This window comes from Streptopelia decaocto, assembly GCF_964273445.1.
Source record: "Streptopelia decaocto genome assembly, chromosome: 21".
In the NCBI taxonomy this organism is placed as follows: Eukaryota; Metazoa; Chordata; class Aves; order Columbiformes; family Columbidae; genus Streptopelia; species Streptopelia decaocto.
Window position 1 is genome coordinate 2,986,713 of NC_138676.1, and position 24,419 is coordinate 3,011,131.

The 24,419-nt window shown below is 44.8% G+C and overlaps 1 protein-coding gene across 6 annotated transcripts in view; it reads right to left on the reverse strand.

The window, feature by feature from the left end:
• Positions 1–2,034: 2,034 nt before the first annotated feature.
• Positions 2,035–24,419, reverse strand: part of APLP2 (amyloid beta precursor like protein 2) — a 41,877-nt gene continuing 19,492 nt past the window's right edge. The window contains exons 2-18 of one of the 6 annotated variants that reach the window (XM_082070515.1): positions 23,468–23,641; positions 22,341–22,470; positions 20,379–20,491; positions 18,692–18,867; positions 18,332–18,552; positions 16,537–16,704; positions 14,394–14,509; positions 13,951–14,025; positions 12,600–12,758; positions 12,071–12,199; positions 9,696–9,795; positions 8,990–9,160; positions 8,355–8,390; positions 5,486–5,565; positions 4,622–4,696; positions 4,358–4,513; positions 2,035–3,615 (exon numbers count right to left, since the gene is read on the reverse strand). In XM_082070515.1, coding sequence (XP_081926641.1) covers positions 3,514–3,615; positions 4,358–4,513; positions 4,622–4,696; positions 5,486–5,565; positions 8,355–8,390; positions 8,990–9,160; positions 9,696–9,795; positions 12,071–12,199; positions 12,600–12,758; positions 13,951–14,025; positions 14,394–14,509; positions 16,537–16,704; positions 18,332–18,552; positions 18,692–18,867; positions 20,379–20,491; positions 22,341–22,470; positions 23,468–23,641 — 2,181 coding nt within the window. In that variant the 3' untranslated portion in view covers positions 2,035–3,513. Of the gene's footprint in view, positions 3,616–4,357; positions 4,514–4,621; positions 4,697–5,482; positions 5,566–8,354; positions 8,391–8,989; positions 9,161–9,695; positions 9,796–12,070; positions 12,200–12,599; positions 12,759–13,950; positions 14,026–14,393; positions 14,510–16,536; positions 16,705–18,331; positions 18,553–18,691; positions 18,868–20,378; positions 20,492–22,340; positions 22,471–23,467; positions 23,642–24,419 lie in introns of all 6 variants that reach the window. The other 5 variants (XM_082070514.1, XM_082070518.1, XM_082070517.1 and 2 more) reach the window with 5 other exon arrangements.

The window sequence follows — 24,419 nt, forward strand, 5'->3', positions numbered from 1 at the left end:
CTGGAGACACGAAGAAATTCCTGTGGGATGACACCAAGCACTGCACTAGAGCTGGACAACACTTACCTCGAGATCTGCAGCTTGCTCCCAAAAACATGGATGCTCAGAGCTAAAACAGCCCAGACTAGGAGGTTTTATGTGCTCATTCAGATTAATGTTCCCTTTTGATGGAGCTGCACGGGGAAAGGCACCGCATCACCGTGTACTTGGGCTCCTCTCTCCACAAGCACCTTCAATCACTTCCATCGACCAGGGCTGAACACAGAAAACACGCTCCGCATGCATCTTGGTAAGTGTTGCTTTCTACATGAAAGACAAGCGAGGCTGGTAAAATAAATCCGCCCACGCTACATCCACTTAGCGCCGTGCACAGAGCGGTTTGAATGCACGTTACCTCACTGCGCCCTCGGAGAGGGAATATTAAACAGCTCCACAATACGACAGGAGACAAACCGACCCAGCGCTTCCTCCTCTGCTCAGCGTTCCCCATCTCTCTCAAAGATCCTTTTTCCTTAACTTACACAACTCCTCTTAAAAGGTAAGCAGAGGGCTCATTTTTGTTGCTTTTAAATCACAGCTTTCTTCTGAAATGCAGCTCTCCACAACACACTGCAAGTCTTTTACCCATCAACTACTCCACATCTAATTTTAAGTATCTTACTGTGATTAAACTTTTGACAATTCCCTCAACCATTCATTTGCACAGCTGGTACCATCAACACCTGGGACATGTCTTAGCGCTGATCTCCAAGTGAATACTTTTAAACATTATTTTCCAGAGGCTGCAGTCAAAATCCATCATAAAGAATCGATCCTGAGCACTTGGCAGTCTGCACCAAAGCATGTAACTAATAGACTTTGATTCCAGCCTGACATATTTATTTTGTAAGACTAATAGAATTTATTGAAGGAAAAATCTAATACTCAAATACATTTCTGGAATTCAATCCACAGCCTCTGTAATTTATTTCTCTTTCAGGTCACCCAACCTGAGGGTGCAGTCCAAGAAACAGCTTTGGACTGAAGATGCGCTCCAGCATCCTTCAAATTAAATTTACACTTGGAAATCAAAACTCTTTCCCAAGTAGTTGTGACAAGCCAACAGACGGGATTTTCTAGGACAGCATCTGTTCTCTCCTGCAGAGTCTGAATAATTTAGCCAGAACATGGAAGCACCAGTGGAACCAAGGAGCCCGCGTTTAAGGAGAAACAGGACACGCGATTGTTTCCTATTCAAATTTGCTAAACCTTCACGTTCCCTCCTACCCGCTCTTCCTTTCTTCACTCAGATCCATTGGGAACTGCTGGGATCAATGGGAAGGAAGGTTAATTCTTTGTCTTGGCCTCTGAAAACAGCGTTCAAATGGCAATGACTCTTCGGTCATTTCAGTGAGACGTGAGAGAGGAGCAATTTGTGTTCGAGGTCACACTTCAGAGAAGGAAAATAGAAGAGGAATGACATACAGGAGCAGACACAGCTGCGAGCTTTGCAGGCTGGTACTCTGAGGTGTTCTGGAAGAGAACGTTAAATCAAACACTCAAGTTATTTCCCTTCATAAAACAAAAACATTAGAAGTGATATAGTAAACGCTAACCATAGTTATTAGCCAATTACTGCCTGGGCTCTTCACATCTCCAAAATATTTTCGATCTGGCCATCCACATCAGGAAACGTTCATGCAAACTGTGTCACTGTATGAGGTCCATGTTTTTCTATGCCCTCTTATCCATGAATTGGAAGGCTGGCTGCCGCAGCTCTAACTGACCTGCGCTCCGGTGTGAGGACGTAACGTTATACAGGAGTCCCAGGTGTTGGTTTAGTATCGCGCCTCCTTCTCTCCACAAAGCTCAGCAAAACCTGGAAACAGCACAAAAGACTCTGGACACGGTTATACATTCTCAGTACCAGAACCTTCCTCCTCACTGAAGCAACAGTGGACAAAAAAGCAAAGAAATGTCTCGGCATGTTTGGCAAGGACATGGTGGGAGAAGAGAGAAACTATGTGAGCCCTTGAATAAAGAGAAGAAACGGTCTGGAAGTTAAAGTGTTTATTGATGTGTTTAAACTTTGTACATTCCCCACAGACCACACTAAGGAGTTTGCAGGTAAATCTGTGCATAGTGGGAAGAGACACGGAAGGGGGAAGAAAAAATAAAAGTCACAGGAAAAATAGAAAAAATACACCACAGGTTACCAGAACCTCCAGATTTAAAAAAAGCCGTGAGCATTAACACCAACTATACAAGCATTACAAAGACATGATGGTGAGTGGAACAATACCCCTTTTGTTCTTCTTGGGGCCTATGCATCCAATTTCCCTTAGAGCAGGCAGGATCCCTCTCCCAACTTACCCTCTCTTAACCCCCGTTAAGCAAACTGTTGTTTTAAGCCCTGTTAAAGCAAACTCCGCATTCATCAGCTCCCAAGGTACTGATTACTGTGGCGATTTGTCACGTCTGGGCGAAGACCCAAAGCTGTGCCTACGGCCCAACACCACCAAAAGAGACGCAAAGCGTCCAAAACCTGCGTCTCTCAACTACTTACCATGTTGGCGAGGCAGGAGAGCTGGGGAAAATTAGAAAGTAGTGGCGAGAGGGGGCTGTTAATGCCAGGTGAGTACTGAAGGAAACTGGTTCAGAACGGAGGATTTCAATTCAATACCAGGAACTTCCAAGTCTAGAGCAGAACTGAATGTGGAAGGGGAATGTGCAGCCCCCGGTATGCACAACCATGTTCTAACATTCCACTAGAGTAACTATGAACAGAGATGCTAGAAGCCTTTTCACTCCTTGCCTCCAGGGAGTCTGGATTCCTAGAGCCGCCCTGCTGGGTGCACACCACTGGCGTATGACAATGGGCTTTTTCTCTTTTTTTTTTTCTTTTTTTTTTAGTTTTTTTCTCTCGTTATAAGGATTTTTGTTAGTTACCATTCCAAATTGCTTCCTCGCTTATGCTGTCATAGCTCCTACCCCTAAATTAATCTCTTTGCAACTCCCAGTGAAATTCATTTCAAAGAAAAAAAAAGAATACTGCTTTATATATAAAAGCCAAAATGACCAAAGACCCACAACTGTCTCCTTTTTACAAGGCGGGCTGGTACAAATGACCCTCAATATACAGGTGCTCTATCAGAAATAAAAATCAACATTTCCCATTTTATATATATAGAGCTTGTATCAGACAACAGTACAACGGAACTGGTATTTTTCAGATTATTTAAAAAAAAAAAAAAAGAAAACTACATCTCAGTCAAATATCTGCAATAGATCCATTTTTCCCATTTAAGGAGATTTATATATCATATTGTTATATTATCATTTCTTCACCCATTTAAAAGAATGGAAATTGCAACTCTACAGTAGTAATTATAGTCTTAATGATCCAGGAGTTCTGAATGTAGGATGAAGTCCTCTCGAAGCAACTGTTGGTCAGTAGTTGATCCAAAACGCTGGACCACTTTGGCCCTCCGCCCTGCGCCTCTCCCGCCCAGGGCTGCTGTATCTTCATCTCTTTTATATCTGCATTTGCTCCAGGTATTTGTAAGTGGGGTTCTCGTAGCCGTGGTTTTGCATCTTGCTCAGATGCCGCTCTTCTGGGGTGAGCATCGGGTCAACCTTTGGAAAGACCAGAGGGTTACTGGTCAAAGGAGGTACTTGTAGGCTTTATTTCGTAGCAACAAGAGCCAACAAGCAAATGCTGGATGAACACTGTGGCAAGCAGGAAACAGGTGAAAAAAGCCACAAAAAAATTCTGCTTGCCCTTGCCTCTTTGGGGACGTTCTCCACAAATACTCTAGTAAGTTAGGTAACGGTAGAAATTTGGGACCCGCTTCTCTCATTAAAGAGGTAGTTGTAATTTCCTGCATCAGTTAAGCAAAGGGGAAAAGGGGCTTTCTCCAGATTCCATGAAGGTGTCATTAGAAACGTGTGTTAGGAGCAGAAGGAAGGAGGAGAACTGCTCCTCCGCGTTCAGCCCATGGTGCTGCCTTCATCGTTGTTACGTTAGCTGGGAGAACAAATTGCTAGAGATTGACTGACTTACTCCCCTGCTAAAGATATCGCCCGAAAAGCTCATTTACTGCTAAATCCTATCCTGAGCCAGACAGGGAAGCCTAATTCAATTCCTTGTGATAAGCAAATACCACTGTGAAGTGACAGGTCCCAGCACGCTCGTGACTGATACCTGCATACTGATAAACCAGCGACAAAGACGTCAGCATCTACAGAGTTAAGCTCCATCTAGCTGGGAGCAGAGCAGCTGATGGCTTGGCAGCTCCTGCCATCTTCACCCCCCACACACACCATGTGATTCGACGCTGACTATTTTCATCCCCGGTTATGGAGCAGGAGTTCTCACCTCCACAATCCCATGGCTGATGGTCCCGTACTGCCTCTTCCTCAGCATCACCAAGCTGATGACTATAACAGTAGCTATGGCAACCGCTATCACCAAGAGACCGATAAGGGCACTGCTGCTGAAACTGAAGTCATCCCGGAGGGAGTTGTCATTATCCTGGAGGGAAGAAAACAATGGAGCGGGTAGAGAAAGAGCGCACAGAAAACAGAATCCGGCTTTAGGAATCTGCCGATTCTCAGCTAGACTCGGTAGCCACATACGTACCGGCTCGTCCACCAGCCCACCGACACGTTCCGCGTTGAAAATCATTTCCTTCACGTCAAGGGTTTCATCAATTACCTGAAAACAGTCACAAAAGTGTTTTATGAAAGGAGCCATACAAAACAGGTGGCAGAAGGAATCTGAAGGCAGACAAGAGACCTTTAATGAGTACTAGCAAAGGCTCAGAACCACCTACCATCTCCCCCCTGCTCTCAACAGTGTGAGATGTTCTCCAGCTTTTAAAGCTACCTGAGTTAGCTCTGCAACCATTTGGACATCCAGACTGCCTCAAACTAAAAGCCCAACTGAAAAACCAGGCACTTGCCTTGGACGCAGCATTTCTGTTGCATCAGATCTAACCTGTGGCTTTAACACAGTTTTGAAAAGAAACTCTCAAAAGTCAATGTTTTTTCTGACCTAGTGAATTCTTTACGCTGCAGACAGAGCTAACACCTGCTGAGTCGTTTACCTTCAGAAGGCAGTAAGACCTTTCTTGCCATGAAAAATAGGTGAGAAGACAGATGATCACACCAGCATTCGGTATACTCGGACAGCAAGCTACCCAGCTAAAACAAAGGCGTATCAAAGGGTCCCTCTGCTTGGGAAAACAGTTACTAAATCAACCATTTCTCCAGCCCAGGCTGACAAAGATCTAGAGCTCTCTCTTTCCCTCACCCTCCCACCCTTCTGATGCTCATCAGTATTAAGCGCCCACAACAGTCAGAAAACTGACTCCCCCACACCATATGGGTAATGAATACGCTGACATTCTGCAAGCAGGAAGGAGACATGGAAAAAAGCCACCGCTATTAATTAGTGTCCAACGGCAGGCTTTGCTTTACAAAATAAAGGTGGAGGGCTCACCACATTTTCATCCACTTTGTTCTTGCTGTTAATCACTTTTTCTTCAGCGCCAATCAGACCGTCCAACTCAGTCATGCCGGAACCTGCACCAAAAGAGCAAGGCAGGGACCGTTAGTCTGCCCTCGGGGACATTTAGGAAGGGTTTACCTACTCTTTGTAGAGCTGCCATGGCTAGCGTGTGTAACCGCATGGACCGCTGATAATTAATCTGTCTTCATGCTGTTGTGTCAGAAGGGGAGCTCATAAGCTATGCTACAGTGACGAGTGATCAGGGGGGTTCTGTTAATGAGGGGAAATGAGGTGGCAATGAGAGAAGCAGACAAGACTCACCAAAAACCAGGCTGAAGTGTAAATCCAGAAATACCATACTGTTAAAGTGCTGCTGTTAGAAAAGGTCCAAGGCAACAAATAACACAAATGGTGAATGCGCAGTTCCCTTCTCCTAATGTCAGCCCAGGTCACCGCCACCTCGGTGTGACCTCTGTGGCGGCAGGACGCACCTCCTCTCTGCCCAGGGAACGCTCCCGCACCGTCAGCATCACCCATTCTTTAGAAATGGAGCGCAGCAGCCCGCACCTCGGGAATGAGAATCCCAAGGTCACCCGGAGCGGCTCGGTAATGAGCTGCTGTCCCGTATCTGGCACAAGCCCAGAAACGATAAATCTCGGGGTAAGGGAGGAGCGAAGAACTACGCTCGCCTTTGTACTGGAACATCACTCACCCACTTCTAGGCTGGAACTAGCATAGGCTCAAGAGAAGAATATCAATTAACAGAAGGCGGCTGCTCTGCATAAACTGTTTTGATCTGAAGCGTTTATAAATAGATCAGATCGATAACAGAAGACTCTGATGCAAGACACTCAGACCAAACGCAACGACAGCAAGTCAGGAGAATGCCAGTTCCCCATGATCAGGAGAGACAACATCACATCCTTCACAACACCTACGCCTCCCTAATGCAAGAGCAGGAGGACAGCAAAGGCTCAAAACTACAGCAGAGCCCCTCCACCGAGGAGCACGAGGTAGGGGAAATATTACTACAGCACTTAACGCTCTGCCGGTGACTGCAAACACCTCTGCAAGCTGCTGAGCTTGCAGGTTGCCCAGCCCAAGACATTATGGCAACTGCTGCTGGATTTGGCAGCATGTTGTTTGATGACATGCAAGGAAGGGCTACTTGACTCCAAGGCAAGTTTTTATTGCCTGAAAATGCCAAGAAAACTAATGTTTCACTCCAACCCCTCGCAAAAGAAGCACTTCGGGGTTTAGCGTGTCCCCTTTTCCTCGTATGATTCTCTGGAGACAGCAATCAAATTCCAAGCACGGCCAAGCCTGCCAGGCTGACTTCTCACGGCTGTCGAAGCAGGTCGTGTTATTGCGAAAGTCAATGATGGGGATTTTCTGGAGAGACCAGCCACAAATAGTTTTTAGAGAACTACTGTGTCAGCTTTTGGCCTACGGATGCTTTATTCAGTTCTCAGGAGCCAACGGAGCACAGTCTCCAGGGCTGGGAGCTGAGCTGCTGCACTGCGCTCTGCTGTTTGTACCGAATACCAGACCCAGTTCTGGGTAGCTCCAAGGCACAGTTTGGATTCTGTACTTCCCAGGGAAAAGATAAAAAACACACGCACAAAAAAACCCCCAAACAAACCAAAATTCAAACCCAAAGCTCCCTGGTAGCCCTTGTGAAATTCAGTGCAAAGGGAAGGGAGAGAAGAGGCAAGTGCAGGATATAATTTTTGTCCCCAAGTCATCAGAAACTCTTCCATTGACCTAAATGGGGAGAAATAACCTATACTGATCTTTAAGTCAACACAGCAGTCACAAAAAACCCAAAAACCAACAAACTAAAGGCTGTCCCAACTCTTTGCAGGGCAGTGAGCACACTGAGTCAGCTGTACACTATTCCACAAGAGGGATGAAGGTGACTTACATTTGTAGCGAAACACTGAGAATAGTTTCAAGCTACCTGGCTTTCTCCACATTACAGAATGGTTTGTGCTCTATTAAATGGTTATTAGCAAAATCCTTTGCTCTCCTTTGAGATTCTGCACAATATATTTGGAACCAAAAGCAGATTAAAATGCTGGGTTTACTCCCCACACAAAACGCATGTACTATTTCTACTTTGGGAATCAGATCTGTGGGAGCAGATCAGCTGGGCCTGATCTTTACCTGAGACTGTATCTCTAACAGAGGATTTAATTTAATGCCAACATTTCTACACCGCCCTTAAAGCCCAGGAAGCTTCTTTTTAGCCAGACACAGAGTTACCATAGAATTCATAACAACTTAAAGGAGAAACGGATCATCACACAGAGATGCTATGTTTGAAAAGGTGATGCCGAGGAGACCATGAACACAAAGAAGGAATCTCCGAATTCCTCCGTCTAGCTGCACTCTATAGTATCTATAGGAGCCTGTGTCTGCTGCAGCACTCCTGAGTTTAGTGCTGTCGTCGGGCAGTAAACACACATTCCGCGGGATGCCCAAGAGCCTCTAGAGTATTTACCATCAGCACCACCAGGTTTATTTTGAGCAGTGTCGAACGTGAGTACACATGGAGAGACGCAAAGTGCTGCACGGTTGCAGACAGACCGCTAAGCTCACGCTTCTCGAGAGCAAAGAAGCTGCTCCATGCACACCGAGACACCTTGTGAGCCCGTAAGGGAGGAACATACACAATTAGATACTCAGACTAACTTGTTTCTTTAACACTAGGCCTAAACAAGCAAAATTGGAAGTTACTGATCTAAATGACAGCAAGGAAATGAAAACAAAGGTGAGTATGAAACTAAAATGAGGCTATCAAACACACTGAGAAGGTAGGAGAGTGATCGAAAGCACTGTGAGGGAGCAGCTTAGAACCAACCTTTTTTCATTGGATGGTACAAATCCGGCTGAGGATCTAGCAGGAGGGAAAACAAAAACAAAAATAGCAGAGAAAGGAGATTAAGAGAGAAAGGAAAAAAGGCTTGCGCATGATTTCTGACTCAGACCCTGGGAAAAGCTTTTAGTCTACAGCTTTAAGCTCAGGACTCTGTTCAAGCATTTTAAAAATAAATAGACACACGCCAGCTGTCAACACCCGATGATACAAAAAATACAAATATGTATTGAAAAGAAAAAAAGCAAAAAAAAAGCAAAATAATTCCTGTAGCCCTTCAGCAGGTCATGGCACAAAGATTTTAACCTTATATGACAGCATTTTGGTTAAAGACTGAAAATTAATTCAAGAGTCAAGCCACACAGTAAAAAGTCAACATTCCCTGCAAAATGGAAAGAGATAAAGCAATTTTGCAAATCAAAACAGTAGCTCAGTGTAAATTCCTATCAGCACCGCCTCTTTTCCAATGGACTGTCTGAGGGGTTCTGCTGGGGTGGCCGCTTTGCTCTTAAATCACCCAAAGGGACGGAGCTTTTTGTGCCAGTGAGCTGAGCCTACTGGTTAAGAAAAAACACAGATGTTTTGTAAAGCCAGTGAACCCAATTTTCAGTTCCACGTACCTTCACTTTCAGGCAAGGCCGGGAAGGTTTTCACCTGGAACGGACGGAAAGGTTTGCCATCCAGGGGAATTTCTTCGCTCTCCTCGGAGCTCACTCTGACATCCACTTGGGACTCAGAAATGGAGGACGTGAACTGATCCATGTCTGCACGTTGCTCCTGAAGCAGCTCATCTGAAAGGAAGAAGAGGAAATATTCCACAAACGGCGTGAAGCCTGGCAGGAACAGAAAGGGGCAGATGGTCTGAGGAGCGCCGAGGCAGGGCTGCACGGGAACACCGCTCGGGGCTGCCAGGTTATCTTATCTTGCACGCTCTGAAGTCTCATCTGGAATTCTCAATATAGGCGTTAGCTAGGAATGCACACAAACAAGGGCCAAGAGGTTTGATGTGGTAAGATGGGATTAAACTCCTATAAAGCAGGAAAGCATCTGCTTATTTTTACGGATCTTTTTCATTGCCCTTTGAGAGAGAGCTTTGCTATTCTGAATGTTGTGTAGTTTTTTAAACAGACAGTGAAAATTCTTAGGAGCAGGCTATTCTGGCTGTGTTGCAAAACCCAGAGAATATCTGCCCCGTGGTACCTAAGCTTAAGCCCAAGTGCTTCTTGCTGAGGATATCCCCTCAAAGGAGGCAGCAGTCCTTTTGGAGCCCACTTCACTCGATATAAAAGCTCATAATCTAACACAGTGACACACAGAGACACTCACCAATCTCATCCTGGATTTCTTCAGCCACATATGGCACCTTGTAGAGCAGAGACAAGCTTTGATTCATCCGCTCCTCAATCACATGGAGATGTGTCATCACCTACAGATGTACAAGAGTGTGTTGGAGTAGGCAAAGACTGTCACTCACTGCACTGGTACCGGTATTTCACTTGTTTAGTAAAATATCTATGACTGGTGGATCTGTCACAGACAGGAGAAAGTGACATTGGTCCATTTAGTCCAGTTCTCTGGCTGATGCCGTCTAGCACGTCATGCTTCACGGGAACCGGCCATGTGTACATGGCGCTCTCAGTATTTTTCGGTATTTCCCAGCTCTCCACTGGAAATACTGAAGCTAGTATTTCCCATATGCCAGACATGGTCATAATTAATTTCCTGCAGCAGCTACAAACAAGTGCTTAATTAAATGGATTATCATTCCTGACTACTAGAAAAGATACACGCAAAAGGAGCAGACAATATTATTTATCAACTCTGGCTGCAGAACAAAGGTGCCTTTCAGAACAACGGTGGCCTTACATTTGTCTTACACCCACTACACCCACCCACTGGTGTTCTCCCTTCATTGGAGAAATAAATTCAAACTCTACACAACCTCAAATCACTCTTCCCCAGCATATTAAATTCACCGGTGAAGTCAAGCCTGACCTGAAGAGGGTGCTGCATAATCAGGGATCACGCAGACCACGAAAAACATTCATATTGATGGTCAAATATTGGAAAAAGCTAAGGAGTTGAATGGACCTGTTTCACAGTCTGACGTGTACCTGACCTTTAAGAGCAAGGATGAAAGCAATTTAATTTTACATGTGGCAGCCTGTCAATCAAGAGAATCGATCGAGGAGCTTAAAGTGCATCTGAAAAGTAAAGCGAATGGAAATTGAACTGTACCACCCACATCCCTCACATGTCGATTTGTTGACACTGCAGCCTTCAGAATGAATTAAGGACTGTTTAGGTTTTAGCTTAAGAATACAGTTCACACACTCCCTCTTGGGCTTTGGCAGCATCAGAACAAAGGGGCAGGGTGGGCCGTGCTTGACATGCTAAGCTGTCTCTTGAAAAGGCGTTCACATATTGCGCATCAAGAGCCAAACAGCAGCTACTGGTCTTTCTGAGGATGCGCAGCTCAATGAGAAGGCAAGAATCTGAGAGTCGAGAGCTGAAAGTCCATCGCAGCACCCAGAAACAACATGAAACCCACAGGACCAGGCACCTCTGAGTGTGCAGTTCGCTTCTAGAAAATCACTGCGCCACCACTCTGCACCTCACCAGGTGACACTAAGAGTCGAGTCCCTGTCTGACTCTTAAACCATGATATTTCCATCTCCTGCTCAGACAGCCAAGTAATAAAGCATTTTTTTCTCAGCGCCTATTTCCTTTCCATTTGGCAGCCCCACCGCATTGTCTCCTTGCAGCTCTCCATTCTTTTCTGTTCTCACATATCTTTCATGCATTACAGAATTCAAAGACAATTCAAAGCAGCAGATCAGCCACGAACTGGGGCTGGTAAAAAGTAGATTACATTCCTAAAGCTCCTCTCTCTGCATGTGAACAGACTTTTCAATGTTAACAGGCCATTCTTAATTTGCATCTTGGGCCTTCCAGTACATCTTTCACCATTTTAAAAGTGGGTTGTAAAAAACAAGCATCAGGACATAATTTGGGGAATATGTGAAACTACTTTTACAAGTACATTGGCCAGGTTTGACACTCGCTACCCAGCAGAAGAAAAATTGCTTTCTGGCTGTTCAGGAATAAAATATATTGCAACAACACAAAATGAACTCATCAAAACAGACTTTCTAATAAAGCTAGCAATGACGATCGGCGGTTGGCAAGAGTTATGTATTACACTTTGGAAACAAAGCAATAACTCTGCAGAGGTACAAGAGATTTCCCACAAACCCAAACCACAGGCATCATGAAGAACGAGCCTAACCAAAGTAATATTTGGCCAAAAAGGTCTTGAAAGAAATGAGAAAGCCTATTCAGGGATGAACAAGTCCCCAGCAAATAATTTCATGAGTGCTTGATAAAAAGAAACACTGAACTGAACTAGATCTAAACCCCTAGATTGGTCATTATGACCAAGAATAATTCGTGGCTACGAGTGGATGTTCCATGGTACCTGAACCCTCTATTTTTGACAGAGTCAAGTGCCAATGAAAACTGTACAGGCAGCACATCTGGTGACAGGCAACACGCACACAGGGTGGGAGATCTCTGCACAAGTATGAGAAGTTGCTATAGTACCCAGCAAATTAACGTGAGGCCTTGACGCACGGCCTCTAGGGTGTCTGACAGCCAGGGCTGGGTAACAATGCCTCCCCTTGAGAGAAACCTTCTCATACCTGAGATTTCATCTGCGCAGCCTTTTCTGGGTCAACTGCCAGGACGTGCTGGTAGTGGCGGATGGTGTGCAGACGGTCCTTGTTCTCAGCACGAACATAACGCTTGAGAGCTTGCAGGATGCGGTGGGGCTGCAGGATTGGAGGAGGGCAAGAGTTCAGATCCACTGGATTCAAATAAAATTCACAGCTGAAATACAGCACTTTGGATGTGAGCCTGCTTTGTTACTGGACAGATCAATCACCTGCACTAAGCTCTTAGATATTTTCTTTTTAAATTAAATGTTTCACTCAAAACACTATGTCTTCTGAACATTAAACAAAGCGGAAGTTTTTTTAACCAAGGAGAAAAGGGAGTGAGTCAATAGGAGACCCACTGCTAGGTCTTTAGGACAAACTGTCACGGTGGGGAAAGCTTTGCTGGGAACTTATTCTCACCTTCTGCCCCGGCAGGTCACAGACAGTCTTCTCACCAAGCCATTCCCACCTCCTACCCTTCCCCGCTGTACAAATTCATTGCAAAGACCCTCACCCGCGGCGGGTCAGCCTGCAGGGCAGCCAGGTAGTTCTCCAGAGCGATGCGACGGCGATCGTTCAGCATGGCTTCCACGCGAGCCAGGTGAGTTTCCACGAGCTGCTGCTTCTCACTTGCTGCCTCTTTCTCCAGAGATTTAACCATTGCCTGGAAGTGCTGGAACAAAGAAAGGAGTCTGTGAAATGAACTGTATGCAGCAGGGTCACCCATTCTCACTCACGGAACTCCTTAGAACAAACAGTGCCTGTCACGCTGCGTGTCCTGGGCATTTACAGCAGGAGAGAAGGGCACTGACAGATGTTGGTGCAGATTTAATCCCTGCAAATAGTGACAATTTGCCTTCCAAACTTCCTTCACAACACATTTGAAAGGCCTGATGAGGGTATGTGGCCTTAAGATCGAGGTCATGTTGGAGCTGGGAGATCCAGACTGTACTGAACAATGACACAGTATTAACTCTTTCCCTCAACGCTGCCGTATGGAAACAGGATAGACCCCTTCAGCCTAGAGGCATCAATCTGAATTTGAAAGAGTTTATAAAGGTGTTTCATAGGGGATTTTTCCTCAGCACGCCTTCAGATAATATCTCTACATGTCCTATTAGAAAGGTTATAACCCACATCTCCAAGTGAACCAGGAAAGTCCATTAAGTGTTGTTATGTTTCAACAGAGATGTTGAAATACTCTCTGGACTTGCATATATTTCCAAACAGTGGCTGACATTAAATCACGTAGAGAGAAAACTGTTCTAGGATAAAATCCAAAGCTGGAGTCAGTGTCTTAGTTGTATAATGGTTTGAGGGATCTTTATATAGTTGTCACTGCCAGAAGAGCCTGTTCCTAACAATCCCATACACAGAACTTCCCTGATTAACTCCACAGACTAACTGAGCTCTCCTCATAAGGTAGAAGATTGGCATTTTGGCAGCAAACCAGCTTTATCTGCTGCCTAAGTGGTTTTCACTAAGTCTGCCCGAAAAGGAAATGTGTGTCCAGAGAATCAGGGCCAACCTGAGCTGGGCTGTGAGGCCACTGGTTAGCGCAAAACAGGCCAAAGGTCTGAAGTTACAATTTGGCTCTGCTGTTGCTGCGCTCGAGGCATGAGATAGCTTCCTACTACTGAGTTTAGGAAAGGACCTGGCACCGTATTGGATCATCTCCAGCATTAAGAACAAAGCACGCAATTGAATCAAATCTCCTCTAAAAGGCAGCTGTTGACAGAACAGGAAAGCTGTTCTTCCATCTCAGTCATCTTTTGGCTTTGAATATTAGCAGCCCTCATTTAGTTTATTCAGAAGACGAAGGCCGAGCACCAGTAACTTTCCTCTTTAGGTCCTTCAACTCTTACCTGAATGAGAGTCTGTCTTTCTGCCTTGGGGAGATTTACAGCTTGGTGTTCTGCCTCCTCCCACTCCTTTTTCACCTGGACAGAGAAAAGGACAGAACGCATCAACAAGAAACAAATTTCTGTCTGGTCTTTGTGAGCTAATTTGCCTTCACATGCAGATCCTTGTAAAGCCCAGCTATGTTTGGAAAGCACTATAGAGCTGCTGTGGGATTTAAACCTAGCACTTAAACCCTCTGAGCAGCAGCAAGCCAGGTCTCCCCAGTGACTGGTCTCTCCCAACACTCCAAAGAAATGGAAAGCTAACAGCTACAGTGTGGTCACCTTGCAAGAGAAACATAGAAGGCTGGAGACTGGCAAATAAGTCAGTTCACCATCAATTTGGCCAGAAAAACACAGTCAGCAACTATGCGGCACAGCACAAAAGAGTAAAGCTAGATGCTCACCCGGTCCATGCGGTTGTGGTGTCTGACCTCCAGCTGCTCCTTTGCCTTCTGGAAGCGGGCATGTTCGTTGTCATCAGCGGGGGTTTCAAAGTAGACATCCACATCATCGGTTGGCACTGCAAAGGGAGGGTAAGGATCAGCGGAGGGCAGAAAACTGTGATCCTGGAATGCAAAGGACAGGCAGGGAGAGGAATCTCTCCATGCCTGCATAATTAAGAATCTGGCAGATTGAGTTTGCTGAACCACCAGAAGTATCTTTAAGCTGCCAATTTACTGCACAACATCACATAGTTACATCATCCCAAAAACACAGTAATGCACTGCGGCAACCAGCACCTGTTCAGCCTTCTCATAAGTTCTGAGATGAGCATTATTCAGCTCCAGCAACGGAACGACTTGGATTGCAGAATAAAGCACTTGGTTTCTCTTCCCTTTCACATTAGCTTTGGATAGTTTAAATGACATTTTGTGCATTAGCTGTTCGCTGACAAGCTGGCTCCAGACATCATTAATATGATTAGGAAGCTTGACAATAAATCTGCACAAAACATTACCCAACATTTTACACTTCAAACCTACCTTCCCTACCAGATGCACCATGCAGGACTAACAGGCAATGATATTAGACAAGACAGCAACAGAAGGAGGCCCAGTGTGACAACCTGACTTCTCCAATAAACAGCACGGTTTGTATCTTTAAGTCATTCGAATTCAACAAGGGCAGAACTAGAATTTTAGAACTGACAATTACAAGCATCTGCAAAATCCAAACCAGGAGCTCTGTACTCCATACACTGCAGTTCGGGAAACGCTGAACCGAGTGTTTGTGCTACAGTTTTAGAAACTACACATCCCGGAGCCCTTTCTGAAAGGATCTACAGCAAACGTGATGCACTCTGTTGTTGCCCTTCAGCAGAGGGAGGCCAGAAAGGGAAAGCCAAGGCAATCTTTCAACCATTTTAGTAATCTGAGTGGAAAAAACTCCAACACATCATTGAAAGACAGAAAAAAGATAACCTTGCACTTCAGCATGAACACAGGGTAAGAGTTTTACACGTACCTGAATCCACCAACCTTTAACTGGGGAAGGAGGGATGAAGGGGAAAGGATCGCTACATGAAATAACAGCAACATAAAACATGGGCGTTATTGTAGCGTGCAAGGGACAACGTCAGATCAGCACTGTATTCTGGGACTGCTCATGGCATTTCTGAACCAGGCTTGGACACAGAGAACTCTCTTTCCAGCCCCGAATCCCTCTGTAACAGGACAAACTTTTGCACAAAAAGCTCCTGACATCCGCATCTTTTATTTCACCACTTCGGTTAGATCAGCCCAATCTAAAGCACTTGCATGAAGCCCATTTTGTAAACAGGATTATGGCTGTATAGTCAGACTGCCAAGCCCCAGATAGCACAAAAAGCCTTTCAAAAGGCTTTAATGGTAGCTGAAGTGGAAGTGCTGGAGTTCAACAATAAGATTAATAAGGAGGTTAAAATGTTTTTGGTAGTTTTATCATCTGACATAAAAGCCAGTTGAAACTGGTGCCAAAAACCTCAAGCTCTCAAAAATGCAAGGATTGAGTCATGATTCATATTTCAAACCGAGCTGAAAGTGGGAATCTGAATTCTATACTACTAGTCTGATATTTTTCCAAAGTACAATAGCAAGAAAATGCCTACTAGCAGGAGAATGGGGAGCAGCAGCCTACTTTTCAGGACCAACTGGTTCAAACACATGCATGGTAACACAACTGAGAAAACAGCAAGAGCTTCCTTCCATATATTTGGAAAAAAAGCCAGTTTTGCAAATAGCATGATATATGTTTTCCCAAGAGGTGCAAGACAGCCCCTGGTCCCTGCTACAGATCTGGAAGACGACAACCAAGCCCTTAGCCAGAGCTGTAAGCCAACGGTGAGCACAGACAGCATGTCGAGAGCCATTTTCCCCAGGAAAGTTCACCCTCAAAACCTAGAGAAACGGAGACAAGCTGCAAAAGGACAGACAGAACTGCTGCAGACACCAGAACCAAAAGGATGAGCTACACACGGACCCTCTCTTGACCTGGGCAAGGAGAAGGAGACACCAAACGCCAGACACACAGAGGCCAGCTGCAAAAGGGCCGGGGGGAGGCAGGACTTACTCATCTTTTTACACACAGCCATACAATACTCCTCTGACTCAAAATTGTTCCTGTTGCCTCCGCAGCCTCCATATATAAAGCGAATGCATTTTCTCTTGTTAGGGTCGAAGTACCAACGAGGCATCACAGCCCGGCAGGGCCCTGTCATCGCCTCCTGGGAGCAGACAGCTGTGTGGAGACGGGGTAGAACGTGAGCTGGTGAGGAGCGACTTACACAAAGCAGCAGTGGCTCTAGGTCACACCTTCTCCTGGGGCACTAGCGCTGGCATCAGACCAAAGGGCTTTTGTCAGTTTGGGGGGGCGTCTATTGCTGCAAAAGCATCCAGCGCTGCTCAGGGAAGCGCCTGCATGTGGTGGTTTGAAGCAAAGGTGCAGCAGCAGTTGTCTTGACATGAAGCTCTCATGTGCTAGAGTGATTTCTCCCTAGCTAGAGGCTGAAACAGCAAGGATCTATTTTGCTGATGCCACAGTGTTATGTCTCAGGTGTCTCAGTGGTAGAGTCTGCACTGTATAAAACCAACATGATGGAAAGAAAACCCATTAGGGCTGCTTAAAGTGTTCAAAGATGCCCTGTTCTGCTGCACTCTGTCTGCAGAGACACTTCACATCTCAAAGGTGAGCTAAAAGAGCAAGTGAAAAGGCAGCTTAAGCAAAAGGAACGACCACCATGGCTAGGTTTTTAAGTTTTGGAACATCTACACACTAAATATCAAAATTCTAGGTACCCATGGACGTGGACTGCTTCACAATAAGCGGGTGATATAAGCAGCTAGATTAATTTGAGGCAAGAGAACAGATACAGTGTATAAGTGAGTAACTGTTCATGCTAATTTGGGAAAAAAGATTGTGTACCCCCAAAACAGACACCCCAATCATATTGTTCCAATTCTGTTTCAACACCTGCAGATCTGTACGAGTCCTGCACATATCTGAGCTCAGCCTTGTTTCAGCAAGTGAAATTATCTGCAGCATGCTGGCACTTTACCAAAAAGATGCAAGAACTGCTGGCAATGATTCAGTGATCTGGAGCTAATTGAATTTCATTCCCTCTCCCCTGCTCCTTCCTCTGCAGACAATTCTACACGCAAAGTACAGGACATGGTATAGCGCTGAGGCACCACACCATCAGCACATGCCCTCTGCAGTGGCACCTACCACTTAACAAAAGCGACTGCAAGTCTAATGTATATCACCACTGCAGTAAGTATATATTACTCGCATAATAAAATCAGGCCAATTGTGTTGGCTGATATTCTTTCATGAAAGAGAAGAGTTTATGCAAAGGCTATTAAGGCAGCACCAAGCATCCTTCTCAACCTTAAATGACCAGGTGCCACCTTTGTGCCACCTCTGCAGAGTGTGACCCACCACTTTTAGCTCCCTTTTTGTAAATGAGTGTAAAACACCAAATCCAAGATAAATCACGCCAAACTGGGATGTTAAATTCTGAGTGTACCCCAAACGCCTCTTTAAGATTTTTCAGAATTAGCCTATGCAGATACGGTTTTCTGACTCAATGCTGCACCTGCACGGAGGTGCCCGTTTAACGTGCCAAACACTGGGCTTTCTGCCAGCAGAAACGCTGTTTATCTGGAAACATATGGGCCGTGCTCTAGAGAGTTAATTTCAACACTTGAAACATAAGCATCATCAGCTTTCCTCTGTTTGCTAACTTATCTGGCAAATAAAACTTCCAAGTGGTATTTATTGACTTGATCAAAACCCCGTCAGAACCGACAGCAAATAAAGATACTCTCACGGTAGCAAGAGCTTCATAGGCTAAAATGTGTCTTACATTTCATATCGCTGCTGACTTCTTTTTCGGAAGCAGCCTTCTCGTTGGTAGGCTCCGTGGTGGTCTCTTCATTGTAATCATCGACTTTGTAGCTATCGTAATAGTAGTCGCGGTCTTCCACCACATCCTCCTCCTCCTCTTCCCCTTCGTCTTCTTCATCCTCATCTTCCTCCACAGCTGTCCCTGTGAAGTCTTCTACACCCGCCTCGGTAGGGAACTCACTGAAGGGATACAGTTCAGTCAGGGAGCTTCAAAAGCACAGGAATTCTCCTCTCAATCCTCACCACAAGGGAGTCGCTGCATTAAACAGGCAACATCAACTTCAAATACTGCCAACACCCATGCCAGTGAGAACCCTACCTTTTATAAAGGTTGTAATCTTCATCCTCGTCTTCATCTTCTTCCTCTTTGGACAGAGCTTCATCCACAACCTTTGTCTGAGGACAACACACGTACTCGGTTCCATGGAACTGGTCCACCCCGCAGGGCAGCAGCATGCCGTAACTGTGCAGGATCATCCCCTCCGTCAGACAGGCCTGGAGGAGAAGCACGGGAACGTCACATCAGCATCACGTTCTCGCTCTGGATAAAGCTAATGTTTGCCTATCACAGATCTCAAGGATGCTGCCCAATGGTCTAAAATTTGCAGCAAAATGATAACGGCAACATACGCCCTTAGTGCAAACAAATGAGAACGGATGTGAAACTTGTAGCTCAAGCGAAATACTGAGAAAAGCCCCAGAATCAGAGCCATGTGGTGCCTCCTGGTGTTAACAGACCAAACGCTCCCCAGCCCCTCACAACTGCTGATCTGTCAGCCCAGCTAAGTTCAGCACAATAACTAGACATTTTGTGCCAACTCGAGGGAGAGAGCACTCAAAAGAACCAGAACTACTGTTTGCTCTTCTGGGTTGGCCATTTCATTAAACTTTAGCTATTAAACTTTACATTGGAGTAAGTGAATAATTGCTCAAATGGGCTTTGTGTCAAGATTATTTTAACATGCCGTAGATGAAAAATCAATCAGATAATTCAAGAAAAAGCAAACTGCGATTAGATGTCATGTCTATACACTTCTCTTAAGCTAAGGAAATATACGGCTTTGTAGTGCCCAAGAAAAGAATGAAGTAAGAAAGACTTTATTATGTACATTGGAACCCTTTTGTACTTTGCTTTGTTACAGCACGGATGTAAAATGAGCCAAATATTTCTGGAAAAGCTCTCCAACTATGTTGAAAACAAGTGGTTTTTAAATTTGCTAGACATTAGCAAGTTTGTCCTCAATTAAAAGGTGATTGCACTAGCACAGCTTTATTTAGACAGGCTTTTGCTCCCAGGATGTTCAAAAATGTTTAACCTCATCTTCACTAGCACCATCACAACTAATCATTGCGTTGCTGTTTCTACAAAACGGAAACCCTACATTTAGTTGTGATCTTGTTTTTATTATCGCCAGTTGAAATGTGTGCAGAGAATTTGCAATATTTTTGCTAGTCAGATACAGAAAAAAACTAAAACAAAAAAACAAGCACCAACACAAACCCCAAAAAACCCACGGGCTAGATTTATTCTGAGAAGATAATCCATCTCTTATGTAAAACCTCCACTAATCAGTCACAGCGAAACTCAGATTGTCCCCAGGCAAGCACTCCCAACCAAATCCCCAGCAGCAGCAGGTACATTAATGCAAAATGTGCAAGAAAAATAGGAAACATTCTATGATCTCTGTAGCTCTTTACCCTGGAAAGAAGGATGAGCCACTGGTCAAAGCAATATTCTAGAGACCCGATTTCAATTCCTAGCTCCATCCACGAGTATGATCTTAAGCAAGCTACTTATGACAGCTTTTCAGGGGTGAAGAATAACACAGCTAGCTACACAGATTTTTTGAAGTCACTTGAATAGTTATAATTCTTTTTCATTGCTCTCTGCCTCAGTCCATAGACTACAACACAGGAATAACAGACCCCAGAGAAATGCTGTTCTGCTCCAATACTACAAGCAGACAGATCCAGAATAAATATCCCGGCCACGGCAGCTCAATTACCTCTTTTGCCACAGTGTGCCAGTGCTGATGGCTTTCACACATGTCCATGCGCTCCTTGTGGAAGAATCGGCACTTCTCAGGCACCAGCAGGACATCGCTCACAAACTCACCCACTGAAAAACAAGGCACGACCGTAGTTCACTTGTCCCATCACACACGTTCAACTCCCGACAGAAAACACAGCTAACATTTTGTTGCAAGTGCCTTAAAGGTTTGGGTTATTCTTAACAGTGACAAGTCAGACCAGCAGCCATTTCAGCAAATGTACAGAAAACCAGAGCCTCAGAGCTCCCAAGGTAAAACACAGGAGAAAGGGCTGATCACTGAACCATCATGTGAACCTGAAGGCTGAACTGAAGGCCAGAATTACAGTGCAAGTTAATAAATAGTTGTTCGTGGAACAGACAGGACTGACCGAAGAGATTTCACGCCAATCTCTGAAAAGACTGCATCTGCATACGGACGTCTTCAAACCACTTCATCACCAATTTCTAAATGAGCTGCACCATACCAAAGCTCGTTCACGCTGTCTGGTGCTGTAACAGGCTGGAAATTCTTATGTGCCACGAGCGTTATCTATGTTTTCAGTATCTGGGTATCCGAGCAAGTCTTGTTTGTTTTTGTTTTGTTTCCAGATGGTTTAATTCAGGATCAACTGCGGCACATTCCCTGACTCAGACAGTCCTAAGAAAAACAGAGGGCTGAAAAATAAAACAACTATACAGCCCAAAACCAAAGCACAACCAGTGTCAGCACATACGCTGCATCCTACCAAACGCGGCCACTGCAATTCAACATCTGAAATTTTCTCAAAGTTGATATATTTTTTTTCTTTCTCGCAGATTTAAATACCACATCCAGTAATTTTAAAACGAGGAGCTATCTAGATACTGCGAGAAGACCGGGAAAAGATCTTCAGTCCAAGTGTTTCAAAGGACCATGCCCTGCACACATGAGTGGCAGCTCTAGGAATCATTTGTTAAAACTGGAGGAACGTCTTTGAAGTTCTTTCTCCCAGGATGTATCCACATCAAATTTCATTTCTCATGGTGCTTTCTGATCGCCTAGTGGAGGGTATTACATATGGGAGAACAGAACCCACACAGTTCTGCAGATTTGCTCGTGTTTTCTTGTATCAAACCACACACTAACCTGAGATACGGATACAAATTGTGAAAAAGAGTTCCCACTAATACTCCCAGCGATCAGACTCCCCGAGATTGCACAAGACTTCTTCTAAAACAAGTCTTTTCCAGCGGATAACTGGAAAGAGATTCAGCCAGCTGAGACTAAGCTTAATACTAAGAACACACGCAGTGCTGCACAGTGTCAGGCACAACCCATGGGTCAAAAGCCGCAGGTAAAACAAGCTAAACATGTTGCCTGATCCAAGTGGGTGGATAGATTCTGGAAAGCACCACGAAATCCATCACAGTTTATCGCGTATTCTTTCACAGTTCAAAGTGGGGACATGGGATACAGCTGCAAGAAGCAGAACCTCTTTGAAACAGCAAAATTTAAATATAGTCATTGAAACAGAACAGAGTTCTCTTGCCAAGACCGAAGCAGGAAGCCTGAACACACTGAGTATTTAAGTCTCCAAGGCAACTAAATATTAAAGCTTCACAAAAATAGGATGAGAGTATTAAGTCCCAATGTCTTTGTGATACTCTAATACAATAGCCTTCAGGTTTTTATGGCAGTTGCAGAGAGAATGGGGATTTCTTTTTCACGCCAGGCACCATTATTCCAGCACAGCTGTTATCAAGCTGTCGATCTGTTTGAAAAAGGCAGAGTTCCATCTTGTGGAAACAAAAATGTTTAAGTGGAAGCTGAACATGGAAATGGCAATCTGATGTGAGAAGAGCCTTATAAACTCAGTTGTTGCCTCTGTAAGAAGCCAGGAGGGAATTTTTTGCTCCTCCCACAAGAATGTACAAATACATCACACCAGGCACTCACCCAGGCACTTGTAGGGCACGACGATATGAGTGTGGTCCTTGCACTGTTTCTTCCCTCTCTTGCACCAGCTGTCGATGCTGACAGGTTGATTGGCTTCCACAACATTTGTAATCTGAAGGTCTGGATACATCTGTTTAACAAGACCAAGAGAGGTTTCTCTCCGGAAAGGACAAAGAACATGCAAAGTGGCTCCTAAGCAGGAGTAGCGAGGCTGACCCTCAACCAAAACCAAGTTTGAATTTGCACATGGACACACACTCTCCTCTGGATCAAGCTTACGACAGCTGAAGATATAAAAAAGCCCCCAGCTGACGGTCACACAGGGCTGAGAAATGGAATGTGTCATCACTTCTTTGTGGCAGGAGGCAGCCGGGTCAGGGGCAAGAGCCTTCACCGGCACCAAGCTGAGGTGTCTGGGTTTGCATGGTAGTGCGGGAGGAGTACTTAACCCTCTGGAACAGGGCGACCACTAACAAATAGGCTTTAGTAACATCTTCAGACTTTCTCGTCACTTGTCAAGGTGATATGCACCTACCTCCTTATGCCTGCTCCATTTATGATGTATTAATATCATCCCTACGTCCTGCTTGAGTTCTTGAGTCCAGACACTGACTTATATTTAGGCTTCTGCTACATGAACCAAAAGTAGCCCCAGTTATATCAGCCTTGTAAAACAGTTTTAAACATTTTCCAGTCCATACATGGTGTGCTATACCACCTTCCCATTAAAAAAAACCCCAAACAAACAAAACCTCACTGATAACAACACAGTCATATTCTAATCGGAATAGATGTCAGGTTCCATTTTGCTCAGACACGGAGCAACTGCTGGTTAACTGGCTCAGAGGGAGAACATTCGGAGAAACCCCTGCAAAGACAAACATGGATACGTCTCCGACTCACAGATCAGGGACCTTTTGTAGCAGCGTAAGCTGATCTAAATGAGAGGTAGCTCCTAAATCCCACTGCAGTGTCCTCCCTGGGCAGGAACACAGCAAAGCAATTCAGGGCACTGAGCTACTCAGACACTAATTTGTCTCCTGCAGGGTTAATTTGCTACGGACCAGCTAAATTGGAATCCAATTCCTTAGCAGAGTGAAGATGCAAGATCGCACGGAAACACTCACCTCTTGGCAGTACTGCAGAATCTCTTCCTTTCTTCCAAAGCAGCTCTTGGTCCCAGAAGTGTCAGGTTCCCATTTCCCGGTCTGGATATTCACGTGCATATTCAGCTTCCCACAGAACATGGCAATTTGAGGCTCTGCCACTGCAAAGCCTGTCCCGGCATTGGCTGCGAGCGCCTGTGAAGACAAACCAAACCAAAACACGTTGATTATCTGATCAAAAGCAGAACGACTCAAAGAACCAGAAACCTTCTGGCATCTTCTCAGAGAGCTCCCACTGAATCCAGGTGTCAGGGGAGTCTTGCAAATGTATTTTGTAACCATATTCCTTAAAGTTGGTGAGCCCACACCAAGTTTTCACCAAAGTGTTTGTTTTTCCTAACTCTGTTTTTATTATTGCAATAACAACTTACCAAACACAAAACCAAGTGATTGACACTTACAGGTTGCACCCACAAAGGCTAAAATTTGAAAAACACTAAACTGATATTTGAAGATACATAACTAATAGTAATAACTTTTGGTCAAACAGCTCTGTGAGGTTACACACAAAGCGGGTAGCACTACTATTAATCAAATAACTACTTCCAACTGCACAAAGCCTGCTCAGAGTTTGAAACCACGCATTTGTCCCAAAATCTCCAAATATTTGGGATAGAAATACCTAAACTTCTTGCCCAAATGTACAAATAAAGATAACTGCTGCTGAATCAGAATAACAGCTTTTGCAACTGACTCCTCAAAGCCCATCGTCTCTCATTCTGTACACTCCTATGGGTATCTATTTGTACTGCCTGGTGCCGATGTGTATTCCGTGTGCTTCCCACAGACAAAACGTGACAACCCAGACCCACATTGGGGTCAAACTGCAGAGCAATCCATGAAAACAAGGTCAGGTTCCCTTTGGGAAATCTTGCTGGCTGACCAAGAGAAGAAAAAGGGGATTAAATTAAAT